Source organism: Oryctolagus cuniculus, chromosome 1 (genome assembly GCF_051225735.1).
Source record: "Oryctolagus cuniculus isolate XC-2025 breed Fujian yellow rabbit chromosome 1, ASM5122573v1, whole genome shotgun sequence".
In the NCBI taxonomy this organism is placed as follows: Eukaryota; Metazoa; Chordata; class Mammalia; order Lagomorpha; family Leporidae; genus Oryctolagus; species Oryctolagus cuniculus.
In genome coordinates this window covers 60448456-60466959 of record NC_142867.1, presented here as the reverse complement: position 1 = coordinate 60466959, position 18504 = coordinate 60448456, and the positions used below count along the sequence as shown (strand labels likewise).

The 18504-nt window shown below is 46.8% G+C and overlaps 1 protein-coding gene across 1 annotated transcript; it reads right to left on the bottom strand.

Annotated features, from left to right (window-relative positions):
* Positions 1-4663: 4663 nt before the first annotated feature.
* HPX (hemopexin) lies at positions 4664-13142 on the bottom strand. Its single transcript, NM_001082760.1, is given in 10 exon segments — positions 4664-5003; positions 5142-5304; positions 5390-5520; positions 9458-9577; positions 9842-10054; positions 10628-10781; positions 12380-12501; positions 12681-12752; positions 12842-12906; positions 13058-13142. Coding segments are annotated over 10 exon segments (1383 nt in total). The 5' UTR covers positions 13141-13142; the 3' UTR covers positions 4664-4743.
* Between the last annotated feature and the right edge of the window lie 5362 nt (positions 13143-18504).

The following is an 18504-nucleotide window of genomic DNA, read 5'->3' as shown; positions in this document are numbered from 1 at the left end:
TATTCCAAGGAGTGGGCTGGCTGGGTCCTGTGGTAGTGCTATATTCAGGTTTCTGAGGATTCTCCAGACTGTCTTCCATAGTGGCTTTACCAGTTTGCATTCCCAACAACAGTGGATTAGTGTCCCTTTTTCTCCACATGCTCGCCAGCATCTGTTGTTGGTTGATTTCTGTATGTAAACCAATCTAACTGGAGTGAGGTGGAATCTCATTGTGGTTTTGATCTGCATTTCCCTGATGGCTAGGGATCTGAGCATTTTTTCATGTGTCTGTTGGCCATTTGGATTTCCTCTTTTGAAAAATGTCTGTTAAGGTCCTTGGCCCATTTTTTTATTGGGTTGTTTGTTTTGATTCTGTGGTGTTTTTTTGATCATTGTGTAGATTCTAGTTGTTAATCCTTTATCTGTTGTGTGGTCTGGGAATAACGTCTCCCATTCTGTTGGTTGCCTCTTCGCTTTCCTGACTGTTTCCTTTGCTGTTAAGAAACTCTTCAATTTGAGGTAATCCCATTTGTTTATTTTATCTTTGATTACCCGTGCCTGTGGGGTCTTCTCCAGGAATTCTTCGCCTATTCCGTTATCTTGAAAGGTTTCCCCTATGCTCTCAATTAGTTTCATGGTGTTGTGGCGCATCTCTAGTTCTTTGATCCATGTTGAGTGGATTTTTGTATAAGGTGTAAGGTAGGGGTCTTGCTTCATACTGCGACATGTGGACATCCAGTTTTCCCAGCACCATTTGTTGAAGAGGTTGTCCTTGTTCCAGGGGTTGGTTTTAGGTCCTTTGTCGAATATGAGTTGGTTATAGATGTTTGGATTGATCTCCGGTGTTTCTATTCTGTTCCACTGGTCTATCCATCTGTTTTTGTACCAGTACCAGGCTGTTTTGATTATAACTGCCCTGTAGTATGCCTTGAAGTCTGGAATTGTGATGCCTCCGGCCTTGTTTTTATTGTAAAGGATTGCTTTAGCTATTCTGGGTCTCCTGTTTCTCCATATGAATTTCAGCATCGTTTTTTCTAGGTCTTTGAAGAATGACTTTGGTATTTTGATTGGTATTGCATTGAACTTGTAAATTGCTTTTGGGAGAATGGACATTTTGATGATATTGATTCTTCCAATCCATGAGCATGGCAAGTTTTTCCATTTTTTTGTGTCGTCTTCTATTTCTTTCTTTAGTGTTTTGTAATGTTCATCATAGAGGTCTTTGACCTCCTTGGTTAAATTTATTCCAAGGTACTTTATTGTTTATGTGGCTATTGTGAATGGGATTGATCTTAGTAGTTCTTCCCTGGCCCTGGCATTGTCTGTGTATACAAAGGCTGTTGATTTCTGAGCGTTGACTTTGTATCCTGCTACTTTACCAAACTCTTCTATGAGTTCCAGTAGTCTCTTATAGGAGTTTATCGGGTCCCCTATATATAGTATCATGTCATCTGCAAATAGGGATAGTTTAACTTCCTCCTTTCCCATTTGTATCCCTTTAATTTCTTTTTCTTGCCTGATGGCTCTGGCTAACACTTCTAGGACTATATTGAATAGCAATGGTGAGAGTGGGCATCCCTGTCTGGTGCCAGTTTTCAGTGGAAATGCCTCCAACTTTTCCCCATTCAATATGATGCTGGTTGAGCCACTTCTGCTGCTTTCCCAGGAGCATTAGCAGAGAGCTGGATCAGAAGAGGAGCAGGGGCCAGTGCTGTGGGTTAGCAGGTAAAGCCACCGCCTGCAGTGCCAGCATCCCATGTGGGTGCTAGTTCGAGTCCCACCTGCTCCACTTCCAATCCAGCTCTCTGCTATGGCCTGGGAAAGCACTAGAAGGGCCTAAGTCCTTGGGCCCCTGCACCTGTGTGGGAGACCCGGAAGAAGTTCCTGGCTCCTGGCTTCCGATCGGCGCAGCTCCAGCCATTGCGGCCATCTGGGGAGTGAACCAGTGGATGGAAGACCTCTTTCTCTCTGTCTCTCCTTCTCTCTCTATGTAACCCTTTCAAATAAATAAATAAGTCTTTAAAAAAAAGACACCTCTCCCTCTCTCTCTCTCTTTCTCTGTCTCTCTCTCTGCCTCTGCTTCTCTGTAAATCTACCTTTCAAACAAACAAATAAATCTAAAAAAGAAAGAAAAAAAAGCAAGCGAGCAGCCTGGGTCTTGAACTGCCAGCATATAGAATGCAGGTGCTGAAGGTGTCGGTTTAATCCCCTAAACCACAGTGCTGCCCCCCCCCCACACACACACTTTAAAAAAATTCCTTGTGTTAAATCATTCTCTACTTGGAACATCTAAAGTGGTTTCTGTATATTTTATTTTATTTTGTTTGTATTTATTTGAATGGCAGAGTTAGAGAGAGAGAGGCTAGAATCAGAGATCTTCCATCTACTGGTTCACTCTCCAAGTGGCTGCAATGACAGGAAGCTGGGCCAGGCCAAAGCCAGGAGCCCAGAGCTTCATTCAGATCTCCCATGTGAGTGCAGGGGACCAAGAACTTAGGCCATCTTATGGTACTTTCCCAGGTGCATTAACAGGGAGCCAGATTAGAAGTGAAGCACCTGGTTTTGAACCAGGGCCCATATGGGATGCTGGTATCGCAGGCAGAGATTTACCTTGTTGTGCCACAAGCTGGTCCTGCTTGTCTCCTCTCTACCTTGTGAGGGCAGAGCAACCACATAAGCATATGGCAAGAAGGTGCCTTTGAAGCACAAGTCCTCATCAAATAATGAATCCGCTGGAGCCTGGATCTTGGATTTTTTAGCCTCCAGAACTATGAGGAATAAGTTTTTATTGTTTATAAATTGTTCAGTCTAAAGGATTTGGTTATAGCAGCCCAAGTGGACTGAGACAAACCTTTTCTGGGAGTTAACTCTAGGAAGGCTGAGGCTTCCTGTCAGGGAACAGGTGGGAGGAGACATGGAAGAGGAGACAGTACTGCCCCATCAACAGAGAGGAGGGAGTTAACCTTGAGTACCAGAATTTTCAGTCAGTATTTAGATTGCCATAAGCACCCTTGCAGGATGCAATGGTGGCCCCAGGTGTACCTCATAGACTTAATAAGGCCCAAACCTAAGACTCTGGCTTTATCTCCACCCTCAGACTGGCTGGCAACCTCATGGGGAAACCAAGCAGACACCACCAGAGATGAAAGAGAAAGCTCGAGACACTCTTTAGGAGTGGATCTCACATCCCTGATGCCTGGCCCCTAACCTCTATCCCCAGCCCTAAGCAACTTCCTAAGTGGATTCCAATCAGAGAAGCTCAGACTCATTCACCCTCTCCCTACTCCCAGCTCTTAAGGATGGAACCAGTTCATGGCCTGGCTTCTCACAGCAAAGGAGTCTGTTGATCTACTACCACTGAAACCTCACAATCCAAGGAACAGTTAGGTCAGGAGGGGCTGATAAGGCCTAAACCAGATGAGGCCAGGGTCCACAGTCTTAGTTGACTGACAGGGTCCCTTCCTGAGGGACTCCAGGGAATGGATTTGAGTCCATATTCATTGTCATTGGAAGGTGGTTAGAAATACACCTACTTCACAGAAGGCAGTTGAAGCTAGGACTTGAAAGCTCAGAGTAAGGGCCCCCTTGGGCTATTTTTTAAGCCTAAAACAAACCAACTTCCAGCCTCAACCAAGTTGGAAAGATAGAAGAGGTGTAGGGTCTCAGTTAAAGTCTACTCATTAGTCAAATGGTTGTTAGCAGTTTGGGACGTAAAGCCTTGGTCAGTTTATGACCAGAAAAGAACCAAGCATTGCAATCTTTATACAAGCAACACCTGTGGTACAGACATCCAGGAGATTGAAAGGGTAGGTCAGATCCTGTCTGCTAACCAAGCTCCTATGGCTCCAACAGGAAGCCCATCCCCCAGCAGCCCCCATTCCTTAGGCTGTGTTCTATCAGTGTGTTTCATGGTATCAGGTCTCTCATTCATCCTTCTTTCTTCTCTCCAACTTACCTTTGACAATGAGTTGGTGTCTTTGTTTCACCAACCTCAACTTCACTCCCATGGCAACCGAAGCCTGTCTTCTGTATGGTGTTAAGCTCCTGCACAGCAACTCTGAGCCAATCCACTTTGCACAAGCAGAGCTATCCCCTGGCCCTAAGGTTCCTGATGCCTTGGGGCCAAGCCCTGGTCAATTATTAGCAGATTGGGTCAGAGTCCTAGCTCTGCCCTATGCTGTGTAAACTCAGCAATTTGTCCTCCTATTCTGGTCCTCTTTTGCTCACTATGTGTACATAGTCTAGAAAAAGCCAGTCTATAATCTGGATTTGGGGTCATCTGTGCCCCAAGTATAAGCAGTTAGGTCACCTGTTAGGACACCTCCATCCCAAATTGCAATACATGGGTTTAATTCCTGGATCCTCCTCCTGCTTCCAGTTTCCTGCTAATGCAGCCCCTGGGAAGCAGTGATGATGTCTCAAGTGATTAGATTCCCGCCACCTATGTGGGAGATCTGAGTTAGAATTGAGTTCTTAGCTCCCAGCTTTGGGAGCTATAACCCTTATGGGCATTTGGGATGTGAACCAGCGAATGGGAGCCCTCTCAGAAATGAGATTTGTCCCTTATTCCTCCTCTTCCTTGCTTCCTGAAGTCCTGTTTAAGCTTGAGAGCCTCAAAAGAGAAATCATTAACTTTTCAACTCAAAGGAAAAAGTAAGATTGTTCAACAACCAAGGCACTTGGATTTAAGTGAAGAAGAAATCTGGCTTTATTGTGAGGAAATCAGGGAGGAGGAGCTGGGCCAGATTCATGTCGGAAGGCACCTCAGTGAGTACAGCCCAGGAGTCTGGACACTCTCTGGGGCTGGGGGAGGTTCTTGGCTGCATTGAGTTTGTCCACATCGCTGTAGCAATACAAATTGGGGCCATGGATGAGGTACAAGTTGGGACCACTGGTAGAACATGAGTTGGGGCCAAGGGGCTTTTCCATACACAGGGCCCCGTCAACCTTCTCATGAGGCCAAGGAAGTTCTGTCCACGTGGCTTGAGCTCCAGACTTCAGGTCCAGCCACCACAGACGCCGTCCTAGGAAGAAGGCACCAAACATAACATGACTTCCATGTCACAGGAATCCTGATCCATCCCATTGTGTGCCCTGGTGGAGATCTACACCATGGACAGGAAGCAGAACAAGTCACCCCTTACCACCCAGAAGCCTCTCACCTGCCATGATGTGGAGCCGAGAAGACCCAGGACAGACAAAGGCCGCATCCACAGCCTCAAGGCTTATCCCAGGAGGGCTTCCAAGTTCCTTCTCCAGCCGCTTTGGGTAACCATTTACCAGGGTATAGCCTCCTTTTGTCAGAAAGACATATACCTTGGTGTCCTGGAGGACAAAGGACCCCAATCAATATGAAGCTGGACATTTTTATTCCACTCTCTCAACTCCAAGCCTCTTTCCCAAAACACACCTGGATCAGATAGAGTTTATCCTCCCAGGAAAAGGCAGCATCCACTGTTGAAGGACCTTGTGGCCACTGATGAGCAATGGGCCAGCTATGCCACCCATCCCGGTTGGTGTCCAGGCGCCAGTAGTGGGACCCTGTGAGGTATTATAGGTAGCTCTAGTGCTGGTGGTAAAAGCCCAGGCAAACAAGAGGCTAGGGGAAATGCAGGGATGAGTCAGAGAGGGAGAGGATGCATCCAGAGGCTAAGAAGGAAGAGGTGTGCAACACTTGGTCAGCAGTGTGGGGCACTGGGGGCCGGCTAGAACTAGAATCAGCAGAGATCTGATGGGAAGGCCAGCAAGCAGAACAGTGGTCAGGTTTCCAGGTAAGGCCCACACTTTGGAGTTTGGCAGGGGCTCCCTTTGTATCTCAGGTGTTCATGTACCAAGATAGGATTACAAGTAATGAGGTACGGTGGCCAGAAGTTAAAATGGAAGCACCACCAAAAATTTCCACTGAGTGTTCTCACTCTGGCTGTGCTCTCCAGTCCCAATGAGGTGGCAGGAGGATGGGGGAGTAGTCAGCCCAGCACCTCAGTTTTGTTCTCCCACTTTCTTTTATTTCTAAATTTTATTTATGTATTTTCACTTTTATTTGAAAGGCAAAGAGACGGTGAGGGAGCTTCCATCTGTTGGTTTAATCCCCCAAATTACCTGCAACAGTCAGGGCTGGGCCAGGCCACAACCAAGAGGCAGGAACTCAAGCTGAGTCTCCCATGCGGGAGAAAGAGACAAAAGTACTTGGGCCATGGTCTGCTGCCTTAAAAGGCACGCGTTAGCAGGAAGCCAGATGGGAAGTGGAGCTGGGATCCAACCAGGCATTCTGATAGGGGATGCAGGTGTCCTAAGCAGAATTTCAACTGCAGAGCCAAATGACCTTTCCTCTTTTCCCTTTCTCATCTTCCTTCCACTTCATGATTTTTCAGCCTCAGCTCCAACTGGTGACTCCCTCAGTTGTTCTCTTTCCCTGGTCAGATTTTCAGAGATGAAATCTGATGGCCTAACCCATATTTTCACATAGTACCACATTAAATTGGTTGCAGGGTAACCAGTGTATTAGCTGTTGATAGATTACAAGCTCGTCATTTATTTCCTCTGCACAGAGAGCAGCATGGTCTGGTTCTCAAAGCTGAGACCCTACACAGGTAGCTTGAAGAAGAGGAGAAGGTGGATATGTCAATCACCACTGCATACTCAGTTCACAGCTACAAACAGAGCTATGGACATAGCAAGAATATCAAATATTTTTGAGCACCTTAGAGGCACTGACTGTCATTCTAGAGCCTGGAATTTAATAGTCAACAAGGCAGACAAGTCACCTACTCTCACAGATCTTGCCAGACTGAGAGAGAACAATCAGAAAGAGAAAGAAAGAAAGAGAATGCTTTCAGGTAGAATTAAAAGCTATAAAGAAAATAAGACAGGATAATGGAGCAAAGGTGAGGAGAATGAGGGGCTCTTCTAAAGAGATCATTTTTGAGCTAAAAAAAGAAGGTGATGTGACTGGAATACAGAGGAGCAGGTGAGTGGCTTGAAAGAGAGGGAGGCAGAGGCCAGGTTATACAGGCCTGGGAAGGATTTTTAACCATGAAAAGGAAGCAAAGAGAAGGTTTTCAGCAAGGCTGTGATATGTTCTAGCTTATTTTTAAAAAGATCATTGTGGCTTCTGTTGAGCACCACATGAAGCTTTAATTGTGCAATCAGGGAATCCTGCCAGGATATCCTGCAGTTGTCCAGCTTAGAAGTGATGACAGCATGGACCAGCATGATAAACAGAGAGGTGTGGAGGGGTCACCACCCTATATTTTGGAAGCACAACTGACAGCTTAAACTGATAGACCTGATATTGGTCAGGGTAGTGAAAGAAAAAGAAAGGTTTTATGAATGAGCTAGCTTTTTAGGACTGAGAAACTGAGTGGCTGATAGTTTCTTTTTCCAAAAATGGGAACGATTAGGGAGAAAATGTTGTGTGTGTGTGTATATCCAATGGGGACAGAAATCAGTTTGGACAGGCTAGGTTTTTGGTGCATAACAGCACCAAAGGAACATGTCAGGTAGTCAGTTGAGTTGGAGCCTGAAGCTCAAAGGAGTGGAAAGTCAAAGCCGAAGAGGGGAGGTTGGAAGTCACCAGCATGTCAATGGTATTTAAAGTCCCAGGACCAGGCAATATCAGCAAGGGAGTGAGGGTTCATGGGGGAGAAAAGAGGCCCAAAAGGATGAGTAACACCAGACGTCAAGATACAAAAAAGGTCTTCAGAGAGGAAGGGCGTGGTGAGCTGGTGAATGCCACTCTGAGGCAGTCAGCTGAAGACACAGAACTGACCATTAGATGTGGAAAGTTGGAGGACACTGGTGGCCTTGCTCAGAACCATTTCAATGGAGGAGGGATACAGATGTGTAATTGAAGAGAACCGAGGGGAAAGGTAGACACAGGAGCCTCAACTATACCTTTAAGAAAATCATGTAGTGTCGAGAAGATGGAGAGAACATGATGGTCCTTGCACAAAAAGGAGAAAGATTTATCAGAGATGACCAGCACCATGCCTTTTTTTTTTTTTTTTTTTTTTTTTTGACAGGCAGAGTGGACAGTGAGAGAGAGCTGGCCTGGAAGAGGGGCAACCGGGACAGAATCCGGAGCCCCGACCAGGACTAGAACCTGGTGTGCTGGCGCCGCAAGGCCGAGGATTAGCCTAGTGAGCCACGGCGCTGGCCCTTTTTTTTTTTAAGCACCGTGCTTAATAGGTGGGTCACCTTGGTGTTTTCACTAGACAATGTGTTCTCAACTCAATTCAGTTCAGTAATTTTACCATAGTAGTGTTCTTTCCATCACTGTGTACTCTCATAACAGCTATAGAAGATTGCATTTAGGAGTTCAGCTGCATTCTCTTTATGGCCACATGGACTTGAAGTTTTGTGATCTATGATCTGTGATCTCTCTGGTTATATTCTCTATATATACATTTCTGTGTGGTTACTGTGGCTTCTTTTCTCAGCTTCTCTCTCTCTCTCCCTCAGTGTGTGTGTGTGTGTCCAAGTATCCTCCAAATGCTCTCATGCTCTAATCAGCATTGTGTGCTCTGATAATTGTATGTTCTCACTACGGCATACGTTCTCGGTATATTTCTGTATTGTGTGTGTATATATATATATGTATATATATATACATACTATTAGATGTGTGTTTCATCAAGACTCTATGTTGTCACTACAGCGTGCATTCCTGCTAAGCAGATATGCTCTTCATGTGACTGCATTTTTCAATAAAACTTGGTAGTTGTAACTGATTTTATTAGTTCAGGTGTTAGGAGCAAAGGAGTATTTTCACTATTCGATAGTCTTACTACTACCCTCCTTTTGTATTTGATCACTGGGTATAATGTCATTGCTCACTCCCCCTCTTGGAGGTGTTCTCAAATGTGGGACACAGCTCACCACTAGCTGCTTCATTACCCAAGAACATTGCTAGTATCACTGGATGGCTGGTATCTATTGATGCCACAGATCAAGGGATGGGTGTTTACACTGACCAGCCAGAGAAAGCTCTTAAATCCACCCTCTAAAGGTCTAGAGAGCCAACACTTCTTGACTGTTTCTCGGTGATAGGAATATCTCATCCTCAGGCAATTAGGAGCCCAGAGGCCTGTACATGGAACTAGAAACCTGGGAAAAGATGGAGCTCCTACGCCTAAATTCAGTGAAAGCCAGAGGACTCAGAAAATGCAAAAGAAAGGGGTCCATGGAGGCACATGTCCATGGGCAAGGAGGACAAGGAGAGTCATAGGAGCCCAGAGAGGTCTGCAGAGCGTACAGACACAGGAGGAGATGGTGCTGGATGATAGACAGATAGGCATTAACAGACAAGATTGAAAAATCTGCATCAGAGGAGATGAAGGATACAAAAGGGCATGTTACAGTGGGGGACACAGGGGACAAAATAAGGGATGCAGTGAGGAAAATGGAAGAAATGTGTCAGATTTAGGAGGCACGAGTGAAATTGATGGGGGCAGAGAGGAGGTATGGAGGTATCTCTCACCACTGAAGACATAAGTGGCACCATGGTTGTCAGACACCATTGCAGACAAGACTAGATCTGGGTCGCAGCGTGTGCTCTCATGCCCATGTTGGGTACTGTTCCTATGGCTTGATCTGTGTCCTGGGGAGAAAAATAGGTAAGGGGAACACAGGGAGGCCAGAGGTCAGAGCAAGATTGAGGTGGAAGAGATAGCTGGGGCTGGTGAGTGTGAGGGTTTCCCCATAAGAGGACAATTTGGAAGAGCCCAAATGGAAATGGGGCTAAGGTGGGGCTGAGGTATTACAACACAGAGACAAGGTGAGAGTTGGGGCACATAGGGTCTGGTCTACAGGCTCAGAGAAGGTAGATGTATTCTAGCAAGTCCCAGGGGTTGGGCTTTCTCACCTCTGCCAGGGCAGGATAGGAAGTAGTCTCGGACATCCAGAGGGTACCCAGGAGGCACCTCTCCCGAGACCGGATTGAAGCGGAGGAACTGGTTACCCTGGAAGCAATAGTAGCGGCCGAGCCATCGCAGGGCAGAGGTGCAGTTCCCAACTGCCGGCCAAGAACGCTCCTTCTTTGTTCCAGTAGTCAAGTCCCAGAACCACTTGCGGTTACCTTTGCTCAATCAATCAACAAACATTCAGTGAGGCTGGGTTATGCCCTTCTTTGTGCTTTCTCTGGGCCACATATGGTACTGGTCACATGCAGCTCACAGCACAGAATTGAAATCCCAAGTAGGAGCTACAGGACAGACAAGAGGGAGGGATGGAACTCCGGAGAGAGGAAAGAGCTGGAAACATGAAGAAAATTGAGGGAACAGGAAGTAGCAAAGTTCCTGAAACTTACTATTCAATGTAAAGGTGTAAGATTCAAACTGGAGGATCAACAGGAGTTGGGTCAAGGAGAGCCTTGCACGTGAGACTGAGGAGTGTCTATTTGTCCAGAGGGTCATGGGGAACATGGGGACCTTTAGCAGAATTATACCCAGGTACCTTCACCAGAATGACTTCCTCTCCCTCCCCTTACTTGATCTCTAGACCATAATTGGATTCTCCATTTTCCTTCCTTAAATAGCCATACAGTGGCTCCACTACCACCCTCACTACACTACCACTACTGTGGGCACAATTACCCAATCACCACCAACCCTCCACTACTGCAGGTACTCGGATTCTAGCCTGGACTGACCTTGGAAGAAGAGGATGCCTTCATCTTGGCATTCTCCACGGTGACACTCCACAGCTGCATCCAATGGGAATGGGATTCCAGGAAACTCATCTTGGAGGGACTTTGGATAGACTTTCTCATTCTTTTCAGAAGTGTATACCCAGACTTTGTCCCCCTGCATCCAAAAGAAGTCTCTTTTTGATTGTGTACTGCTACTCTGCATTCATGTAGACATTTTTGATCAGTTAGACTGACAGAATATCCTCCTGTAGCTCACCACATTCTCAATCCATCAGCAGATATCAGTGTGTGCTGTCCTTTTGCACAATACATACCCTCAGTTTGTGAAAATCCAGTCCTTATTACCATCTTTCATGACACACTCATGTGCAACACCATTAACCTGGCAAATACCCCCACAAACAGTCATCCTATAATCATCCATCCATTCATCCATTCAGATGTTCATTTATTTCTGCATTCATTCAAGAAAGAGTTGCTGAGTGACTACTGTTTGTCAGGTATGGTGAGAGGCACTGGGGAAAAGGGGATGACAAAATTTTGCCTTTGACTTCGAGGAGCTCACTGCTCAAAAGCATAAAGGGTTCCTACAGTCCCGGCCATGCAGCCATCAGAGTGGAAAGCATGACGAGTGCATTGGCGATACAGGCAGAGTGCTAGGTCTGCCTAGAAAAGCTCCAGAAGACTTCACAGTCAAAAGGAAATATTTGGCATAACAGCTAAAAGATGAGCAGGAATTTTCCAGGTGGACAAGTGAGGAAAGGGTGTTACCAGCAGAGGGAGCAGCATGTAAGAGCCCAAGCGCAAGGAAGGCCAGTATGCGCAGATCACTTATGTAATCTCATGTGGCTGGCATAGAAAGAATGTGGCAGAGGAGGAGACAAACCTGAAAAGATATGTAAGAACTAGATCATGAGTTCCCATACACATCTAGCTTGTAGAACCAGGCACCTGGTGGTGCTATTTACTTAAATAGGGAACACAGGTAGGGGGGTTAGTTTCTAAGGAAGATGCTAAGTTCAGTTTGTGGGATTCTGAATTTGAGATGTTGTGGAACATCTAAGGGATTTTTGCCAGGAAATTGGAAAGAAATAAAAGAAATTGGAACACAGGAGAAAGATCTAGATCTGGTTTCCTCAATACAACGTCCTCAGAGTCTGGCTGAGATCACTCAGGAAAGGGCCAGGGTGGAACCACAAGGGACATTGGCTGAGGACAGGCCACCTGAGAGGAGAGAGAAAAGGGACAGGAGGGAAAACAATGCTGGTAGTCAGGGTTGCCTCTACCACACAGCACCCTCGGCAAGTTAGGAGAAAGCCCCCTTCCTCTGCCCATACACAGCGTGGGCCCTGGCATGAAACCTGATGAGCACAGTAGGCTAGATTTCATCCCTCACTCACACACTTCATCCAGGTGCCCTTCTGTTGGGAGCAGCCTGTCCAGCCATATGAAAAGGACCTGATGCTGAGTCACAGAATCCAAGGAAAGATGTCACCAGGAAGGAAAGGATGAGATGTAGCAGACTGGCCTACAACTAGGACTAGAGCTGAAGGATAGCTAGTGGACGTTGTGTCTGCCAGGCCCCCATGCACTCACACTCCCTTAGCCTGAGCTTTTTCAGGAAAGGAAGGCAGAGGGGAAGTAAACCCAACAGCCATTGGTGTGGGCTCCATGCCAGAGCCTCTCAGGAGAGGGCCTCTAGTGTTGATTCCAGCACTTCCCAGCCTGGTTCTGTTCTTGGCCCAGCAGTACCTTAATCAGGTAAACACTGGTATGACCATGGCGGAAAGCAGCATCCACAGGACCGATGAAATTCTTCCACCTCTCTGAGATCAACTCCCGAATCCCTCTGTGACTCTTCCACACGAACTCATCTGAAAAAGCCATACTTGCTGAAGGACCCAGAAAAATCCTTTGGCCAACTGATATAGTCACAGAGAGGCTGTCAGAGACACCCTTAGATCATTCCTGAGATTTCCCATCAATGGAGACACCTCTTATGAAGGGAACCAAGTTTGAGGTCCCAAATGAGCCAACCCCAGCCTCCACCTACCTTTAAAAAACAGCATGGTCCCATTGTCATCCAGGGTGGTGGCATCAAAGCTCCAGCCATCTGAGCACTGTTCTGAGGCACAGGCGGAGAGAAAAATCAGTTAAGATGACAGAATGCAGAGGCACAAACAGACAAATAGACTTTTGGGGTTGGCGCCTCACCGATCACATCTGCTTCTGGCTTGGTCCCACTCTCACCTTCAGTAACATTCCCATGGGCACTGGTCCTAGAGAGAACACAGGCAGATGTCTAGGCCCATTGGGACCAATCCAGCACCTGTAACTCTTGACCCCAAACTTGACCAAGACCCCCACACTAGCCCTATCTTACTGTAGCCCAGACTCCAATCCTCTGTCCCTTGCCCCAGCTCTACTTACAGAGGAACAGAGTTGACAGTGGCCAGAGACCAGCACAGGCCCCAAACCCCCAATGCAATGAGTATTCCTGATGCCTTAACCATGCTGAGCTGGAGATGCCACAGGAGAGCTTCCCTGGGCACATGTTTGAACTCCTTATATAGAGTTGGCAGCAGCTCCACCCCCTACTTCCAACCCCAATGGGAGTGAGCTGTCTCCCAGGACTATGCCAATATTGGCTGATGTCATCACTGCAAATAAGGTCAGGGTCTGGACAGTAATCTGAGTCCAATATTCCCTCTTCCCGGCAGTAACCCATCCCCCTTCAGCAACTTTCCAGCAGTGACTAACCCATGCTCTTGACATCCAACTATGATTCTCATCACTTTGGCAATGGGTCTAGGTGCCTATACTCAGGGGTGAGGGTAGACTGAGGATCACCATTCTGTGGCCAAATTTATCTCTACAATGGTAAAGGGGAGAAGAGGAGAAAAGCAACGTTTTTGTGTACTAAGTGTCAAGCCTGCTGCCAGGCAGGGAAAGACACTGAAACATACACTCCGCGGTAACCTTATACACAGATAAACTTGGAAATAACTCAGACAACAGCTTTTTCCAGGCTCCATTGCGGCATTTCTGCAGCATTCTCAAGCCTTTTCAGCTTTACTGCTGGACAAGTGATTTGGGGAACAATAATGTCTCACTATGATCAAACATCCAGCCCCAACCCCCTCAATCCTTGTTGGCAATGAGCTTTGCAAAATTGCCTAGGAGGGAAGGGCTGATGGTAATGGGCAGGAAGAGGAGGTGTCTCTCCTCCAGAGAGCACTGCCACCACCTGTAATTAGTCTTTCTCGGTGGTTTCCACCTTAAGGGGGAAATGTTTTATTTACTCATCACAGAACAAATAGAACTCTAACTGGGGTTTCACAATATTTACAGCTGACTCCTGCTTACACGCTTCTCAGGGAAGCTTTTCTTGACCACTGTACCCAGTCATTTCAGACTCTTGCGAGATCCTTCCCATCTATTACTAAAACTTGAAATTATTTCGTCTGTGTACAGATTGTGTGTGTGTGCTTTGTTTTCACCTATCTTGTTTATCACCATATCCCTGCCACGTAAAACAGAACCTGGGGAATAATCATTACTCAATATTTGCTGAATGAAAAAATGCATTTTAAGGACTTACTGGTATTGCTAGTGTTGCAGCCAAATTTCTAACAACAAGGGGAATGTTGGGAATTAGAGGTATGCCATGATAGGGAGCATAGCGAAACCAAAGGCTCACGTGTTTCCTTGTCACCGTCTCTCTGATAGCTCTGTTTCTCCAGTGTCCCGCATCTATCCTTTCCTCCTGGAATCTCATCTGCTATCTGCCATACTGTTTATCCTCGGTACTCTCTGGGACCACTCCCCAGATCTGCCCCATTTCCACCTGAGATTTGGATGCTGGTGAGAAAAGTATTATGTGTAGAATCTCCAGGGGCCAGACTAAGGTTTCAGGATCCCTTTCCCTTGCCAACCCTCAAAGGGCCCTGATCCCTCTGAAGTGGCTCCACACTCCTGACAGCCCCTTAAGTAACCTTAGCAAAAGTCTCAGGAACTTTTCTACCCTGCAAAGGTGCCTCTCAAAAGGAACACATAGACTTCTGGGCCCTGTAGAACAACATGTTACCAGGCCTCTGCCATCCATCAGCCCCAAAGTTCTCTCCTGACTTGCAAATGAAATGGTGCTGTGGACATCATTCCTTCCTCATGGGTCAGTGGGCAGAGCTGGACCCTCCTAGTCCGTGGCAACATGAGCTCCTCTGGCCGATGGCTGATCCTCACTGGGCATCTCCAGCTGGACTGCTCCACCCCTGCTACTGGGCCCTGGGCACATGGGGCTGCTGCTCCTCCCTCACCTTTTCCTTCCCTCTCAGCTTTTGAAATCCTAGGTCCTCTTCCCGGAATTTTCAGTTTTTCAGCTTGGCCTCTCTCCTACAAAGCTGTGACCCCCATCACCCCTGGATCCGTTGGTCTTGGAAAGGTGCCTCATGGCCATTTCTCCACTGCTGTTTCTTGATTAATTTGTCTACCGCAGCATGGCTTAGATACTATTATCTGAGCCTTCCCCTACGTAGTCCTCTCCCTCTCCCCCTCTTCCCTGCCCCCAGGGTCTAGACCAGCAGTGTTCTGAAGCATAAGCAGCTGAGCTTGAAGCTCAAATTCAGGCAGGAGCAGAGAGGTAGAGAACTGTGTGCATCTGGTTCATGTTGGCCCACCCAGTGCTGGTCAGTGAATGAGGCAATCCTTCTCAGGGTACCCAAGACAGGGATGGCCTTGCTTCTCTTCTCACTTGGGGAGGTCACTGCTTTTCTTGAGTCCTTCACAGCCCTCTGGCTTGGGCTAAAGGGTGAAGCTTGTCCTTAGGCCTGAGCGCCCCCTGAAGGCTGAAGTAAATAGTGCACTCCCACCCTTCACCAGGATGCCAGAGACCAGGTTTTCTTCCCTACTACCAGCTCTCAGTAGCCTTCCTCTCCCACACCTCTCAGCTATGTGCAGCCTTGGCGGCACATCCCCTTCAGTGCTCCTTTCTCTTCCTCTGCAGACATCTGCTGCCCAGAACAAGTTTGGGGACCTCAGTCTCGCTTGATTTCCTGATGAATTCAAGCACAAAAAATTCAACTACTTCCTTTTCCTTACAGTCTCACAATTGGCTTTCGACTTCCCCCAGAGTGGTCTGAATGTGGGCCTGCAAATGTCTTGATGGACAGAGTCCTCCTACATTGCCAGGAGAATATGTAAGCTGAGTACTGACCCGTTCCCTTGGAATGGCCATGTCCAGCCTCCCTGTTATCCCGAGTTCTCTAACTTCAGTTATTTTCCCTGGGGTCCGCTGAGCGCTGGGTGCACTGGGCCTGATGCCTGCAATGTTTACTCATAGGAGCAGAGGCAGGATTTCCCCTTCCCCTGGACAAAGCTTCAGGCAGCCAACACAGCTCACCGATCCCAACGCTTCCCCATCCCCCAACAGAAACATTTTGTCTTTCTCTGTCTATACTGGACCTTCTGCATAGTCCATTCTTGTTTCTCTGTTAATAAAAAATAACTTGCTATCTCTTGAGCAGTCGTCCATGTCTGGCCCTGTGCCAAGCCCTTGACGTGGATTATCTCATTCATATTATGTACACAAAAGTACATAGTACTTGCTGTGGCTTAAATATTTTTGTGCCTTCCAAATTCATTTGTCGGAAGCTTAATCCCAGTGTTCATAGGTGGGGCCCAATGAGAGGTGTTTAGGATTAATGTTGCCATAAAACGGGCATATGGGAGTAGGTTCTGTCTCCTCTGTTCTTTTGCCATGTAAAGAACAGCGTTCTTCCCACCAGAAGATGCGCCATTCAAGGCAGCATCTTGGAAGCAGTGACCAGGCCTTTAGCAGAAGACCTGCCAATGCCTCCATCTCTGACTTCTCATCCTCCAGAACTGTGAGAAATAAATGTCTGTTCTTTATAAAGTACCCAGTTTCAGGCATTTTGTCATAGCAGCACAAATGGACTAAGATAGTACTATTAGTTGCATTTCATGAAAGAGGAAATCACTATTAGGTATTTTGGCTGCTATGATGTCAAAGTCCCCAAATGCCAGTGTGTGTAAGACTTTGTCCTCAGGAGGGAGCTACTGGGAGGTGGTGGAACTCACAGGAAGTGGGGCCTCGTGGGAGGTCCTTGGGTTCTAGGGGATGTGCCCTTGGAAGGCAGTTCTAGAGAAAAGCCCAAGCTGGGTCCAACCACTCGGCTTCCTGGCTCCCCATGTGGTCCTTCCTCTGTACTCACTCCACCACTGCTATCTGCCAGCCCTACCAGATGCCAAGCCAATGGAGCACTTAAAACTGCAGGCCAAATAAACCTTTTCTCTTCATGAGCTAGCTCAGGGATTTTGTTGTAGTAACAAAATGCTGACACATTAGCCAAACCACATTGTAACAAGTGGTAGCACCATAATTTACACGCTGGCTGGCTGCTTGACTCCTCAGGATGTGCTCTTGTCAAGGACCATGCTGGTGGCCGGCGCCGTGGCTCACTAGGCTAATCCTCCGCCTAGCGGCGCCGGCACACCGGGTTCTAGTCCCGGTCAGGGCGCCGGATTCTGTCCCGGTTGCCCCTCTTCCAGGCCAGCTCTCTGCTGTGGCCAGGGAGTGCAGTGGAGGATGGCCCAGGTGCTTGGGCCCTGCACCCCATGGGAGACCAGGAAAAGCACCTGGCTCCTGGCTCCTGCCATCGGATCAGCGCGGTGCGCCGGCCGCAGCGCGCCGGCCGCGGCGGCCATTGGAGGGTGAACCAACGGCAAAGGAAGACCTTTCTCTCTGTCTCTCTCTCTCACTGTCCACTCTGCCTGTCAAAAAAAAAAAAAAAAAAAAAAAAAAAAAAAAAAAAAAAAAAAAACCATGCTGGTAAACATCCCACAGCTGCTCTGTAGGGGAAATGACCTCTGAGGCTCGCTGCCTTCCGTGATGCAAATACTCCTACTGTCGCCCACTTCAACCTACCAAGACGTCACCAAGCATGGAGCTGGGGAAGAAACGTACTGTAACATACTACTCAATAATATACTACTCTGACAGCCCCATTGGACAGACACCATAGACATAAACAACCTCAGAGCATAGGTAATAGTAAAAAAATTAGGAAGGAATGAGACTTGATACTCTCGATTTTAACAAAATGCATTTAAGTTTATGAAGCTTAGTTTTTAATAACAGCTGGGTTTTAACACCAGCTTTCAAAATTCCTAAACTGTGCAGTCAGCTCTAATGAGCCAGGGTGAGTGAACCAGCTCAGCACCCACTGTGTGTTATATTGCCTGAATATACAAGGCAAGGATTTTATCTGCTTTTTTCACTGCTCTGTCTTCAACAACTAGAATGATGCCTGAAATACTGAAATTTAATAAGCACTGAACTCCGTTGTACCTACTGCATAATTATACATAAAGTCTGTCCATTTCTTTCTGCCTCAACAGTGAAAACATGAGAGCATTTTTAAAAATTCACAGAAAATGAAATTAAGACAAATTCTAGTGCAAAAATTTTTAAATCCATGCATAGTTGTCTTCATAATATTCACTTTTCTATGAACTCTTTGAAGGTTCCCCATATGCACAGATTTCAAAAATATTTTGCACCAAAACACTTATCTTTTAATTCCATTTTCCATGAATCTTTTGAAGTACCTTCCTACTATCTGCTCACGTGAAATGGCCTCCCTGCTCCCCCTACTCTTTTACCACCTACCCTCCTAACCACCATGGTGATCTCCAAAAACATGAGAGTCCCTGAAACTCTTGCCTAAAAAAAGTGTTAATTCTACTGATCAGGACACATCACTATAAACATCTATTCCAGACTATTTTTATTTATTTATTTATTGACAGGCAGAGTGGACAGTGAGAGAGAGTCAGAGAGAAAGGTCTTCCTTTGCCGT